The sequence below is a fragment of the Pseudochaenichthys georgianus genome, chromosome 20, assembly GCF_902827115.2.
Source record: "Pseudochaenichthys georgianus chromosome 20, fPseGeo1.2, whole genome shotgun sequence".
NCBI classification, from domain to species: domain Eukaryota; kingdom Metazoa; phylum Chordata; class Actinopteri; order Perciformes; family Channichthyidae; genus Pseudochaenichthys; species Pseudochaenichthys georgianus.
This window is the reverse complement of record NC_047522.1, coordinates 16,433,358-16,447,851: the sequence shown is the minus strand read 5'-3', so window position 1 is coordinate 16,447,851 and position 14,494 is coordinate 16,433,358. Positions and strand designations below refer to the sequence as shown.

Genomic DNA, 14,494 nt, shown 5'->3' with positions numbered 1-14,494 from the left:
GCACTTAAAGAACAGCCTTTAGTGGTTGAACAGTTGTAACATGTAATAATATCCCCCATTAATCCAAACATGGAGCACCACCTTGTGGACGTCCATTAACATTAAAATCAGTGAAATGTAATCTTCATTCCCAGTGATTCCCAGCGAATTATTATTATTTATATCTAATACTTATAATACCTGTTTTTCTGTTTTTCCTGTGTTTTTAAAACAATAATGTCATTGAATGATTCTTCTTTATGTGAAATGTATTGCCAGATGCGGTAAAATATGTCATGTTTAATGACTTCCGTTTTACTTTAAAAATACTGACCGGAAGTTCCGTTTTAGATTCTCGCTCTCTTGACATAGCTTGTGTTAGCTTTAAGCTAGTGTTGATAAAGTGAGTGGAATGTTGGAGGAGATTGTAACTGCAGTTTTAGGAAGTTTGACTCAATTTTAACAGTCAGAACAAAGGAGAGAGAGTGGTTATTGTCGCGGAGGACCAAGATAGGCTTGTCATATCTCTGAAAAACAGTCTGTAGTGTTAAACTTGTGGCGTGGGAGAAACAGCAACCAGAGTTCAACTGAATGGCCGAGGGCTCCTCAGGTAACTCACTTTCTGTCTTAATAATTCATCCATACAGTCAAAAAACAAGTTATTACTGCAACAATCTAAAAGAATGTCTCTGTAATGCTAGATTGGCTACTTAAATGTACTTGATAACCTTTCTTACTATGTAGTAATTTAGCTAGTGTGATGTAAAGCTAACGAGAGCTAACGTGAACTTTCAGCTAACATAAGCGAGCTGATTTTTCATTTATGATGCGCATTGGATTTTTCAACGGTTGCTAATGTTAGCCTTTCTTATTGGTGTCATCAGGATGATGTAACCGTGAACTTTGAAACGCAACATTACACCTGATCTGAAATACAGTACCAGGAGTTAATAGACATGTGACTATCCTGTCAGCTCGTTGTAGCACCAAATGTGTGCGTCAAATACTTTTCACTTACAGTTTGTAGTATTAGTTACTAATCGGTTTTAGCACAACTGCTAACTACATAACTTGCATATGAATAATAGTAGTAGAGCAGTAAATCAGCCAAGAAAGGTTAATGAATCCATACCATTATTAAAATATCACATTTGCTTTTATAGTTTTTTGTAAATCATACCAAATATTGTTAATTGTGATGCTCTCGTATCTTTAGCTCTGCTATAGACTTATTTAAGGACACAGTTAATGATCTGTGATCAGTGATGACAATTGTTTTTATTCATTTTTATTAAAAAAAATTACTATTTTGATTGCAATTATTATACCCATAGCTGTCACTTTTCTGTTTGCAGAACCACCTGACCTCAATCCAAATGGGGCATCACATCCAAAACCGTATCAGCACAAATCCAGAAGAGGCCGGCCCAGATACAGCAATGACAGGAACCTGAATAGTTATGATCCTTCTCAACAATATGGACACTTTGACCAGGGCGTCAAAACCCCATTTAGCCATGATGATTCAAATTATGCGTTGCATCAGCAGCCTCCCTACCACGGAGATGATGGAGCCAGAAGTCGAGGCAGAGGTAGAGGGAGGAGAGATGGGAATAGAAGTGTAAATGAAAATTCTGGTGGCTCCAGTTGGCAAAGACCTGGAGGTGATCATGCCCAGAATAATGGTAACCACAGAGGTGCGGGCGGGTTTCAATCCGGGCCTAATTCCATGGATGGACCTGACAGATCCAGCTGGCGAAGAGAAGATGCGGGCAGGAATTTAGAGCAATCTGCTGAAGACCCAGATGCCCGGGCTAAAAAACCAAGGAAGTTCATCCAGGAGCCGAAAAGAGGACAACAGAATGAAAAGGGCACCCACTTAAAGGAGAACAACACAGCCATGCAAGGTCAGAGGTCATACGACCGCAAAGGAGAAAACCTTCCTTCAGACATCAGGGAAAGAAATCAGAGGAGCAGGACAGGTCCGGACTCTCAATACGATGATTATCAGAGGAAACCCACTGAGGCAAGGAGACAAGGACCAATCAAACTACCCAAACCACCATCTCAAGAGGAAACGGGCTCAGAGAGGAGGGCCATTGTCCAAGATGACCCCCGATATGGCAGATCGTCTCAGGATCCTGCTGCCTGTAAAGCTGGCCGAGGCGCAGGACGACCCGCTCCTCTCCAGGCCAGAGGGGGGAGGAGAACAAATCCTCAGAACCACAGGCCGGGCCAGAGGAGCTGGGACAAGGTGCCAGAGAGCAAGGAGACACAGACAGGTAAATCAATGTGAACTCTGATATGGAAACCAAGGAGTCAGTGATATTAAAATAAAACAAAATCAATCAGATACTAAGGTGATTGTATCAAACTAATTTCTTCATGATCAAACATTTATTTAGTGATCTTTGCATAAAGACACTTTTTCTAATAAACCACCTATTGATATAGCACTACATTTGTACCATTAGGCAGCTTCGAAGTTACACAGTCAATGATCTAACACTGTTTGCCAATTCTAAATGCTTTGTACATCATTACCCTGTATTTTACCATAATAATATTTTATATATATTCTTTTGGTTTGAACTAGGCGTTTTGAAATATATCAGTAATGATGCTAACAGTAGGGTTGGGTACCGAGAACCGGTTCCGGTTCGGAACCGGTTCCAACATTTCGATTCCAACGGCATCATTTAGAAATGTGAATTTCGGTTCCGCTTTTCGATTCCTGAGGAAATGTTTCTCGCCGCTCTCCGTAGCCTACTGCATGACTGCGGCGGGGCGGGACATTTCCTACAGTGTAACCTGAGACCAGGGCCGGCCCGTTGCACTGGCGTTATAGATGTTCGCCTAGGGCGCCAGATCTGTGGAGGCGCTGCGCTGGCAGCTCTGGGAGAAAAAAAAAATGTTTTGACCGTTGGTGCTCATCCTAATTTTCGGCCTTGATGTAACAACATTCATAATTAAGTAAATGTAACACCCTTTTCACCCCGGCTACACGTTTCATTTGCCCTGTACGATGGGCGCTGCAAGTGATTAAAATGGGGGATGTTGGCTTATCTGGCAACCGCAGCTCACAGCCAAAATGCGAGTGAGCTAGGGAGAAAGGGAGGGCGCTGTTGTTATTAGCATCTGGTGCTAGCTGCTCTGACGGATATAAGAAGAAGATGTTTCTACAATGATGTGGAGGGAGAGTCCTCTCCAGTCATACTGAGAGGCTGATAACTACAGCTCAGTGAGGTAAAGGACTCTGAGGGTTTAAATAGTTCACTTTAGTCTAAGTTATCTCAGTGGGTCTCAAACGTTTTGATCACAATTTATGTAAACACATATTTCCAAGGCATTCTTTTATAATGATTGGGATAAAACAGGTTTGAAATCATTCCAATGTATACTATAGGACAGTAAACCAGACACATCGTTTTAAACTGGAGAGATAAAAACATATGCATAAATAAAATAGTAAAATAAGATATGAATGAACAACAAAAATAAAATGCGTTACATGTAGGCTATTTGTTATTTAATTATTAAAATGTAAACCGATCTTTTTCATATGGGTGTTTAGAGTTGTACCCCCTAGATCTAGTCTCTAGTAATTCTGCGTGTGCACCAGATTGAAGCATTTTACTTCAAAATGTTCAAACATTTCTTCCCGGTATGCCTGAGAAGGCAGATATGCTTGTTTTTCTCAACAAGAACTGTTTTTAAAAGTTGGACTGTTGCACTGTTAGCAGTGGTTCTCAGGTTAAAGTTACATAGCAGTGAATATAAACAGACTGATTCATGTGAATATTACTTTAAACTAACCTGTGTAAAAGTTTCTCGAATAAATGTAATTTTGTTGGTGGAAGAAGCATGTATCATTTGTTTACCCTGCCCCTCAAAGAATCGGAACCGAGAACCGTTAAGAACCGGAATCGAAAAGTAGAATCGGAATCGGAATCGTGGAAATTCAAACGATACCCAACCCTAGCTAACAGTGATATTTAATATATCATTTAATTTAATCGAGATTATGATTTATGCCATAATCGAGCAGATTATGGCATAAATCATAATCTCGATTATTTGGGTCAATAATTGTAATTGCGATTATTAAATGCGATTATTGACTTTGAAAACATCCATTTATTGGAGAATAAAAATGTGAACAGTATGTTTTTAACAGTTGATTACCCTAAACTTTAAGTATAATTCAACTGAAAAACCCAAAAAATACGATTAATTGAGCAGCCCTAATTTAAATAATACACAAGCTAATATCTTATAAATAATACATTTCTGTTTCACTGGATTTGCTAGTTTTGTATGTTCTGTACAGTTGCTGCCTGACTCTTACTCCAGTTCACTATCTCCGTATGTGAAGGTAGTTCATTTGCCAGAAAAGGGACAAGAAATATTTGTTTCTATAGACATGTATATATAATGTTAATGGTTATTATTTGGTCCCTAAAACGTATGGTAAAATCTTGATATAGTGACAGTGCGAGTTTGAACAGCGCTCCTCAGCACATCATATTTCTCTGATTGAACTTCCCTCTGGTCTTTCAGGTTTAAAATGTGAATAATCTAAAGCCCCCTTGCCTCCTCCTGACCCTGTGATCTCTCCCCCCACAGGCTGTCTGATTGAGCAGCTGTCTGAGGAGAAGTACGAGTGTATGGTCTGCTGTGACATCATCCGCTGCATGTCGCCGGTGTGGAGCTGCCAGAGCTGCTTCCACGTCTTCCACCTGAACTGCATCAAGAAGTGGGCTCGATCCCCGGCCTCGCAGGCAGACGGTACAACCTCACACAGCAGCTGGATGTTTACTATCAGCAGCACTGACTCACCCTCCTCGCAGTAGGGTTATCTCTGTGAGGCTACAAAACAACAGACCCCAGCATAATCCACTGTAATGCTTTATACTGCTGTGGACAATAACTAGGCTCTGTGGCCCCAATCACAAAACAACACGGCTCTCGGCTTTGACATTGCTGCTGCATCAACTGTTTTAGGTTGCATTGCCGTTTGAGGCCTGTGTGAATATGTTTCACATACTGTATATATGTTTATACTAAAAATAATCTGCTTTTCAGAATCAAATGAAGGCTGGCGGTGTCCGGCCTGCCAGAATGTTGCCCCGAAACAACCGACCTCCTACACCTGCTTCTGTGGTGAGTAGCTGTTTAATTCATGCAACTAAATACCTATTATAAAGTGTAATATATGAGGTTTCAGGTTATATCATTTCATGTATAAGTTGGTGCTTTTACAGTATTTTTCTCATTTGTTTTTAGTTCCGTGTTGAGCATATCTCACTCTTTGTGTTCCACATTTCTTTGGCAGGTAAAGTGACAAACCCCGAGTGGCAGCGCAGTGAGATTCCACACAGCTGTGGTGACATGTGTGGGAAGAAAAGGAGCGGAGCGGACTGCAACCACCCCTGTAACATGTGAGCCTGAAAATGACAGGAAATCAGTGTTTTGATCGTGTTATCTTTGTTATTTTAGGGTGTTTTCAGGGAGATATTGTGAAAAACCTGTGTTTCTATAAATGTTATTGATCAAATATTCTCTAGAAGAGTGTGTTTACCTATATTTTCTCTGTCTCCCTTCAGCTTATGTCATCCTGGACCGTGTCCTCAATGTCCTGCCTCTATAACAAAATCCTGTACCTGTGGGAAGACTAGGTACTCATTCTAATCATGTTTGCTTCTCCCTGTATCTTCGGACATTTCTCTTCCCGTGTGTTACCAAGGAGATTTCTTCCTGTTATCTGTGGATTTGACCCTATAATATTGACACAATTATATATTTGCAGCCGACCGATGCGCTGTGGACAGGGTGCAGTGCTGCAGTGTGACAAGGTCTGCGGAGCCTTTCTTAACTGTGCTAAACACATCTGTAGCCAGGTGTGCCACAGTGGGATGTGCCCACCCTGCCAGCTGCAGGTCCAGCAGGGTGAGTGTTCCGTCTGATCAATACAATGATCTGAATATTATCCTGCAAATGTCTTTTCATGGTCTTATAATGTTACTTTATTCTTCTTTCTACTTTTCTTTTAGTTTGCTACTGTGGCGTTACCCCTCGTGAAGTCCTGTGTGGCACAGATAAAGATGGGTTCAATGGTTCGGGACATTATTCCTGTCAAAAACAATGTGGAAAGTAAGTCTCACACCTCAGTACTAATCATATCCAACCACAGTTGTTGTTCTACTGCCTGACACTCCCTTCCCTCCATGCAGGATGCTAAACTGTGAAGCTCACCACTGCCAGCAGGATTGTCACCGCGGTCCGTGCCAGCCGTGCCCGCTCTCCCCCAGCCTGGTGAAGTCGTGTCCCTGCGGACAGACCCCTCTGACCAAACTCCTGGAGCTGGGATACTCGGAGAGACGCAGCTGCTCTGATGCCATCCCCTCCTGTGGAAAGACCTGCAACAAACCCCTGGCCTGTGGCTCCAGCGGTAAGGATAAGGGACAACGTGTTACTCAAATAGAGGAAGTGCAATGTGAAGACTCCCACTGGATTCTAAATCATTTCTCATCTAATAGTGCAGCATGTTAAGAAGGGAAGTGAAGATGTCCTCACACAAGATCTGAAACTGACCCGATATAGGATATGAAAACATATGAGCTGTCAGAAAGCTTTTTAATGTCTTGTTGCAATATTTGAGTTTAGTTTTCTCTTAATAAAAACAATGTTAAAGGTAAAGTTTGAAGCAATTTACATGTAACAATCCAGACGGTTATGTAGCTAGAAAGCAAAGTTGTATATCTTTTCAACAGTTCATTTCTTCTAGCCAATAAGGATGCAAGGCAGAGGCGTTCTACTAGCTAACTGTAACTTAAGCTAAGGATAGCCAGCTAAAAGTGAATTAGCTACCCTACATGGATCTGGTGTTGTGAGCTGATAGCGAGCTTAACCTGAGCTGATAAAGTAATTTGCAAACATTGTTATATTCCAGACACCATCCACCTGTGTGATAAGTTGTGCCATGAGGGTAGCTGCGGGCCGTGCTCCCTGACCTCCACTATCAGATGCAAATGTCGCGCCAAGACCAAGGTAGGCGGAAACTCCAGAATACATTTATTTTCTGCCACTGTCGTTCCTAATATGTGATCTGTTACGATATCAGTGTTAAAATATATTTTGTTTTTCAGGAGGTCCCTTGTGCAACGATCCAAAAGGAAGGTAAGATTTCAAACACATGCGGGTGAAATGAAAACAAATGTGAGATTGACACCCTCTTACATTGTCTGGTGTTTCACTTCCAGAGGAGCTCGTCTTCACCTGTGAGAAGCGCTGCAACAAGAAACGCTCCTGCGGCCGACACAAGTGCGGCGAGCTGTGTTGTGTGGTGAGTACTGTGTGGTGTGTTGTGTAGTTTCCAAACACTACTGTAGGCAATTGAAACATGGTGAAAGTGGCAATCTTAGAGATGAGACATTTCTGGCAGCATTATTCTTACACAGTTGGATAATATCAACATAGTTATTAGGGATGTAACGATACCAAAAACTCACGATACGATAATATCGTGATAACAAGTCGGTACGGTATTTATCGCGATATTGAATAATAAAGGGGGGGAAAGAATGTTCTCTCCATTGCTCAACCTTACTCCACCTCTCCACCCTGCATGCTTGCCCAAGTTGGCACAGCGTTACAAATGTACCACAAAACCAACCAATAGATGTAGCCTATAATAATACCGCCAACAGCCTTATGGCAACCTAAAACTCCTCTGTTTCCGTAACAACAATTCACGAGCGCGCCCCCCCCACCCAGAGACGTATGTCTCCCGCCGGGTCTGCGGGTAATAAGGGATTATGACGGATATTTTACGATCCTATCTGTCAAAATGACGGACAGCGAAAAAGTCTAACGCCACCTCAGTGGGACGGAGAGATATGCTTTGGCCATGTGCAGTGGGTCAAACTGTGCATTGTCTCTCCACCACTTCAAAAGGCTTATTGACTGGGCGAGATATAAATATACTGTTGGTACTTGTCAATGTCTCTAGGTGTGTAAATGTAGCCCTGTAAATACGATGTCCTTTTGTGTTCTGTTGTTTTATGTTCATGTTGTAACCTACTTGCTGCCATGTTGGACAGGTCTCTCTTGAAAAAGAGATCGATGATCTCAATGGGACCACCTGGTTAAATAAAGGTTTAAAAAAAAGAAAACGTTGTCAGGCTCACGACGGTATTGGGACGTTTATTTACCGTGATATTCGGTATATCGTTACATCCCTAATATTTATACTAATAAAAAAACATTATTGGGCTTCAATTTTACATTAGCACAATATGCAACCAGAAAAATGCATACTTAACTATAACCAAAGCACTTTTACATTACGTACTATTACTTTCCAAATCATCCTTTTTATGTAAATGTTTCATGCAACCTTACCTACACCCAAAGAGGCTATGAGTCACACAAATGAGATTGCATCACACATGTTCTAAAAGTGTTGAAAGTTCTTATGTGTTGAATTGAAGGTCTTACTATCAAAATCTCAGTCTAATTGAAATGATTGGGACAGCACTAGATGATATGAGGTGGTGGATTCTGTGTGTCTGTCCAGAATGTGGAGCACAAGTGCCTCCTGATCTGCGGCTACAAGCTCAACTGTGGCCTCCACCGCTGCCAGGAGCCCTGTCACCGTGGAAACTGTGAGCCCTGCTGGCAGTCCAGTAAGTCCTGCAGGCGTTTTCAGCACTCAAACTGTGTTTGAGTCATAGCTATTCCGCCTTTCAAAAAAAAAAAATCAGGTTGATACCTCATCTTCATGGTAATATGTCTGGCATGATAGTGTCATGATGTTGCCAAACGGCTCATATCCTCTCTGGTGTCCTGATTCCTTCCTCTGTAGGTTTTGATGAGCTGGCGTGTCACTGTGGAATCACTGTCTTGTACCCGCCCATCCCCTGCGGCACAAAGCCACCAGAGTGCAAAAACATGTGTACCAGAAGACACGAGTGCGACCACCCTGGTGAGATAAGACACAAAAATGTACACATTAGTCATAAATAAATCACAATACTTACATTAATTTCTCTTTTAGTGTTTCACAACTGCCACAGTGAAGAGAAGTGTCCACCATGCACATACCTCACGAAGAAATGGTGCATGGGAAAGCACGAGGTAACTTCTTCTTATAAATTGCATAAATATTCCTATATTCTTTTTGCCTCTGTGATTTAGGCAAGGCAAGTTTATTTATATAGCACCTTTCAACACAAGGCATTTCAAAGTGCTTTACAAAAATGAAGGACATCAAGAGCATTAAGAAACATATTATAGAATGGCATTTGAAAACACTCATTTTAAAAGCAAAGATATAAAATGGCATTTAAGATAACAAAGGTACATGAATAAAAGTTACAGCAGTGTGAGATACACACATCTGAAATGTTTAGGTCTGACTCAATCATTGCTAACTTTTTAGCAGAAATAGTTTTCTATAACCTCACTTTTTTTCTTATCATTTAGTTATTTCAAATGTTTCATGCTAAACAAACCCCCCTTTGGAAAGTTATAATCTGCAACCCAATATTCCAAAAATTCAACGGATCCTGGCCATATTTGTGTAGCATATGTCTTTTGACTTTCTGTTTGATTTAATGTCTCCTATTTCCTTACCCGTAGCAACGCAGCAACATCGCGTGTCACCTGCAGGACATCTCCTGTGGCCTGACGTGCAACAAGACGCTCCCGTGTGAGATGCACCGCTGCCGACGGATCTGCCACCGGGCCGAGTGTCTGGCAGAAGGCAGCTGCCGGCAGCCCTGCTCTCTGCCGCGGGCAGACTGCGGCCACCCCTGCTCCGCTCCCTGTCATCAGGACAGCAGCTGCCCCCGCTCCACCTGCACCACCAAGGTACCACACACTGCCACCGACAACAGCTGGAGCACAAATATGGCTTACAAGTGTTGAGCAGATGGTCAGGGATTGGATACACAGGACCAATTTTCCCTAATTTGAATTACTTTATACCCAGGTTAAATGTATTTTAAGTCTCTACATTCAGTTTATTCAGGGGTTAAATCATCTAATTATTCCGGTTTTGTTCAGTCCAGCTGTGTACTATTTCTGTTCTAATGGTGGACACCTGCCATGGAGGAAATCTGCCCTAATGGTGTTTAATTGTCATGGAAACCTGGAAGAAATAATAACAGTTCCACTCCAAACTCAGAAGTTCAACAAACGATTACTGCGGGAATTCCTCACACAGCATCAAACAACATATTAACCTGCTTACAAAAGCCTTTTTCCACCAGACTAAAGATGTTTTAATGGGGTCTAATACTTCTCCCTTCCACAGGTCGCTCTACAGTGTGATTGCGGTCGACGAAAGGAGATGGTGGCCTGCACAGAGGCAGCCAATTCATATCAGAGGTCGGTTAAACAGTCTCTTTGGTCAGCTGTTAGTATTGTGAATATGCAGTGGCTCAAACGTCCACAAATCCCTCTGCAGGTATGCAGCCATCGCCATGGCCAGTAAGCTGTCGGACTTGCAGCTCGGAGACTCCATGGACATCGGGCCCTTCCTCACTAAGAAGGAGCTCAAACAGACCAGGTAGAGAGACCTAGAGATGTGACGCACGATAAATGCTTTGTAATCAATAATGAAACATTATTTAAATGTACTCCTGCATAGAAATGGATTTGCTGTTCGCTTTGACGGATTACTTTTTTCTTTGTGCATTAATATTTAAATCAATCAATCCAATGTAATGGATTACAGCAGCCACTAAGAACTATCTGGTTTCATAAGAACTATTTTAGTACAGCGATAAGAAGCAAAAATAGAGCAAATCTGCATTCCACTTCAAGATTTGATGTAAAATCTGCACTTGTGTTTATTTGTAAATGATCTGCCTTGTTTTCTCAGGCTTGAGTGTGATCAGGAGTGCGCCACTCTGGAGAGGAACAGGCGTTTGGCCGAGGCGTTGCAGATAGACTCATCTTCTGACCCTTTCAACGCCCGCTCTACTTCTGTTTACAGCGACAGCCTCAAAGACGATGCCAGGTCTGTCCTTTGTGTTTCACCACGCTTTATTACCGGCCGTTCATTAAAGGTTTGTCGGTTCAGTTTGTTCCCACGGCCAGAAATAAAGATGTTATTTTCCTTTCTCGCCTTCAGAAAAGACCTGAGATTCGTCACGGAGGTAGAAGAGGAGATCAAGAATCTTGTCGAGCTTGCTAATAAGGTAAGATGGCACAAAGAGCGCCTTTGTGCCAGTATGCTGATGACCGTTAGGGTGGCTCCTTAAGCTCCCTCTGGTGGCTTTGTGGAGCCCACTGCTCTTAGGCAGCAAAAACTGAGGAGAAACTAATAACCTTAACTTCTGTCATGAACATTTTAACACTGAAGCATCTCACAGAGTTTCATTTATATTGACCAGTGCTCCTTCAAATAAAGCAAGACATAAGTCAAGATGTACTCTTCTAAAATAACAAGAAGCAAAAATAGATGCTCATGTTTGAGCTCTACATTACGGGAACAAGAAATATCTTTCATCTCAAATAGTTTAAAGCTGCAGCGCCCGGGGCCATTAGGGCGTTGACCATTTGTATTTGCTGTTTTAAAGTTAGTGCTGCATCATTTTCGTCAATAAGCTACTCAGAAATGCAATCCCAATCGGCGTTCAGATGCAACAAACTGTAACAACACTCCACAGATGACACGTGAAATAAGCACTTAAATTGCGTTGTTAAATTCAAACCAAAGTTAATGTTCTGATGCGGATTCTCAATATTTATACCATATCAAAAGTTGCCTTTGCAAAAAACTATGCTTGTTTAATTAAACCACCCCAAATAATTATAGTAAATATACTAGTATTTATTTGATACACTACAGCCTGACCCAGTTGTATACACAGCTGTCCCATTCCCCCAGCTGTGTAGCTTGTATATTTCTGACCGGACGGGGAAGCCTCTTTATTATCCGTTTCTAAGCCGGACTAAATTAGTAGTCACCTCATGGGACAGTTGGAAAAATAGTCTCCATGTTCTTTTTTTGTTCAGCTTTGAGGCTAATAGGAGGGAGGCTGTCAAGGTCACTGTTGCTTTGGTTTTCTTTGCCAAAAAAACGATCTCTTTTTGGAACAGTGAATCATGGGGTCAAAGATGTTCTGCCTCAGTCTGCTTATGAAAAGGTTTCCTCATATTTATCACATCCTAATGTGGCTGCATATTGTGCTGCGTTCAATGACTTTATTTTCTGCTCTTGGCCTTGTTGTGAGGGCATTTGAGAGGGTTTGTCTTTATGCTATTCTCAAAAATAAACCTGTAATACAAACTCTCAATGTGTAATTAAAAGGGTCAAACTTGTTACAGAACACACATGCACTACACAGCTAAAATGATGTGGACATCCGCACATTCACAACCATATGTGACCGAGAAAAGCATGTATCGATGGACTTCAAAGGAGCATGTTGAAAGAGAAAACGGTGTTCCCCAGACTGTTAGCGACAACGTTGGAATCACATAATATTCTTAAATGTCTTGTAGCATTAACATTTCCCATGACTGGAACTAAGGGACCACTCGTGAAAATCCAAGACCTTTTGTAGAGGTTAGAATGGTAAAATGATCGTGTAATTCACAAGGAAAGAGTCATATTTAGTCTGAACATTTTTTGTGTTTTCGTCCTCTGAATCATCTCACTCTTTATTTGAGAATAGATTTTTGATCTTCATGTCAGGGGAGGGCAGCAGGAAGCATATCAGTGAGGCATTTTCAGCAAACATTCCTAATGGACACATTACTGCTGTTTGCAGGGAAAACAGACAAAGAGAAGCCACTGTTTCCCGCCCATGAACCGAGAACACCGGAAGATCATCCACGAGCTGGCCGAGGTCTACACTGTGGAGAGCGTGAGCTACGACAGCGAGCCCAAACGCAACGTCGTCATCACAGCCCACAAGTAGGACATTACTCAAACAGTGACTTACATTTAGGCTGGGCACTTCCCATTCACATAAAAAGGTTGGTTGTTAATTTAAAAATATGTATTTTTGCTCATTTCCTCAGAGGGAAGTGTGCCTGTCCAAACTCAACCCTGACATCACTGATAGAGCGAGAGACCACTGGGAGGGCCCCTCCTCCCATCGCTCACATCAAGCAGCACAGCAGCAAGTAAGTCTTCTTCTGTGGTTCAAAAGACTGTAACATAAACCAAATTCCTGTAATATGCCAAGTGTCCTCAAACAGATTGAGATTGAACTTTATTCCCATACTATTTAGAATAAAGATGAATTATGCTGATGGTTTTTATTCTGTTTTTATTAGTTTTCAGATTTTACTGTCTGCTTATGACTCCTTTTCCTCTGCTTTCTCCACCCAGGGCTGTCAGTGGAGGCACATGGTCAAAGATGGTTAAAGAAGAGCCTGTGATAGATTATTTTGATGTCCAGGACTAAGTGAGACCCATGAAAAGGAGAAGAAAACCTCAGGATCTACTTATCAACATTAGTCTACATCTGCCAAAAAATCTGAATAACCTTATGTCATTTTTGTTCATCAACAAGAATCCCTGTGTGTTCAAAATCAAATAGTCATGTTTGGGAACACCCTCACTTGGTTGGATTTAGATATTTAAGTTAATGGCGCCTTGAACAAAACATTTTCAACAGGCTCTTGTGTTGCTTTGTCTCCTTCTTATGCAACCACTCCCTCAGTGAACATAATTTAATAAAAAGTGAATTCCTTCTTACACAATTGCTGATATGCAATTACTTCATTGGCTTCCATATTCAACCACGTCTCATAATAAAGGTAAGATCTTAACCATGGATGCTTTTGCACATTCAACTCAAGATTCTCTAACAGTATTCCAGAGACATTTTCAGTCGAGTATCTTTTGTTCTTTCTGCTGGTGTTGCGCCAAGGCTTCAGTAGTAAACCTGATTGAGTTTGTGTGTGGGAAGGAGTGGGCTGCACTGCGGAAAGAAAGCTTTGTTGGATACACGTCTCTGACCCAGTTGTTTGTGCTGCACTTTTCAAAAACTCTTCCTTTGTAAAACCTCAAGGAGTCTATAGGTTATGTCATAATCAGAGCTGGTGCACCTGAGAAGGAGCTGTATCTTGCTCAAGGACACATAAACTGGGAAGGACATATAGTATGTCAACTGACAGTTTTGAATCTTGTTTCTCACTGATAGAATTCAGATGCTGACTCAGCTTTGAGTCACACATATGCTGACATGACACACCTATCGATTGTGCTTAACAAACTTGACTATTCCAGTTTCCAGTATTCTCTTTTTAATAAACCGTTAGCAACAGTCCGTTACACAGACGTCTTGGTCTCTTTTTTTTGTGCTGGTTTCAAGAACCTTAAAGGTATTCGACTGGGTCCATGCTTACCATGTTTGTCATTTGTGCATGTTATGCAAAATAAATTGGCATATGAACTGGATCCATTTCACCTACAAGTGACATGCTTGCATTTCTGATAAAACCTCATGCTATACAGCCTAATTGGTCTAATTTGCTTTTATTTCATTGT

General features: G+C 41.5%; 1 protein-coding gene across 1 annotated transcript; it reads left to right on the top strand.

Moving 5' to 3' along the window:
* Positions 1 to 342: 342 nt before the first annotated feature.
* Positions 343 to 14,278, top strand: nfx1 (nuclear transcription factor, X-box binding 1). Its single transcript, XM_034108697.1, has 23 exons — positions 343 to 589; positions 1,335 to 2,261; positions 4,606 to 4,767; positions 5,065 to 5,142; positions 5,315 to 5,420; positions 5,586 to 5,657; positions 5,789 to 5,928; positions 6,033 to 6,132; positions 6,213 to 6,430; positions 6,932 to 7,029; positions 7,128 to 7,158; positions 7,242 to 7,324; positions 8,558 to 8,666; positions 8,846 to 8,965; positions 9,038 to 9,117; positions 9,622 to 9,852; positions 10,298 to 10,371; positions 10,451 to 10,552; positions 10,868 to 11,005; positions 11,120 to 11,186; positions 12,765 to 12,910; positions 13,018 to 13,122; positions 13,331 to 14,278. Exons 1-23 carry the CDS (start codon positions 571 to 573, stop codon positions 13,404 to 13,406), a joined length of 3,282 nt encoding a protein of 1,093 aa, XP_033964588.1. The 5' UTR covers positions 343 to 570; the 3' UTR covers positions 13,407 to 14,278.
* Positions 14,279 to 14,494: the final 216 nt, after the last annotated feature.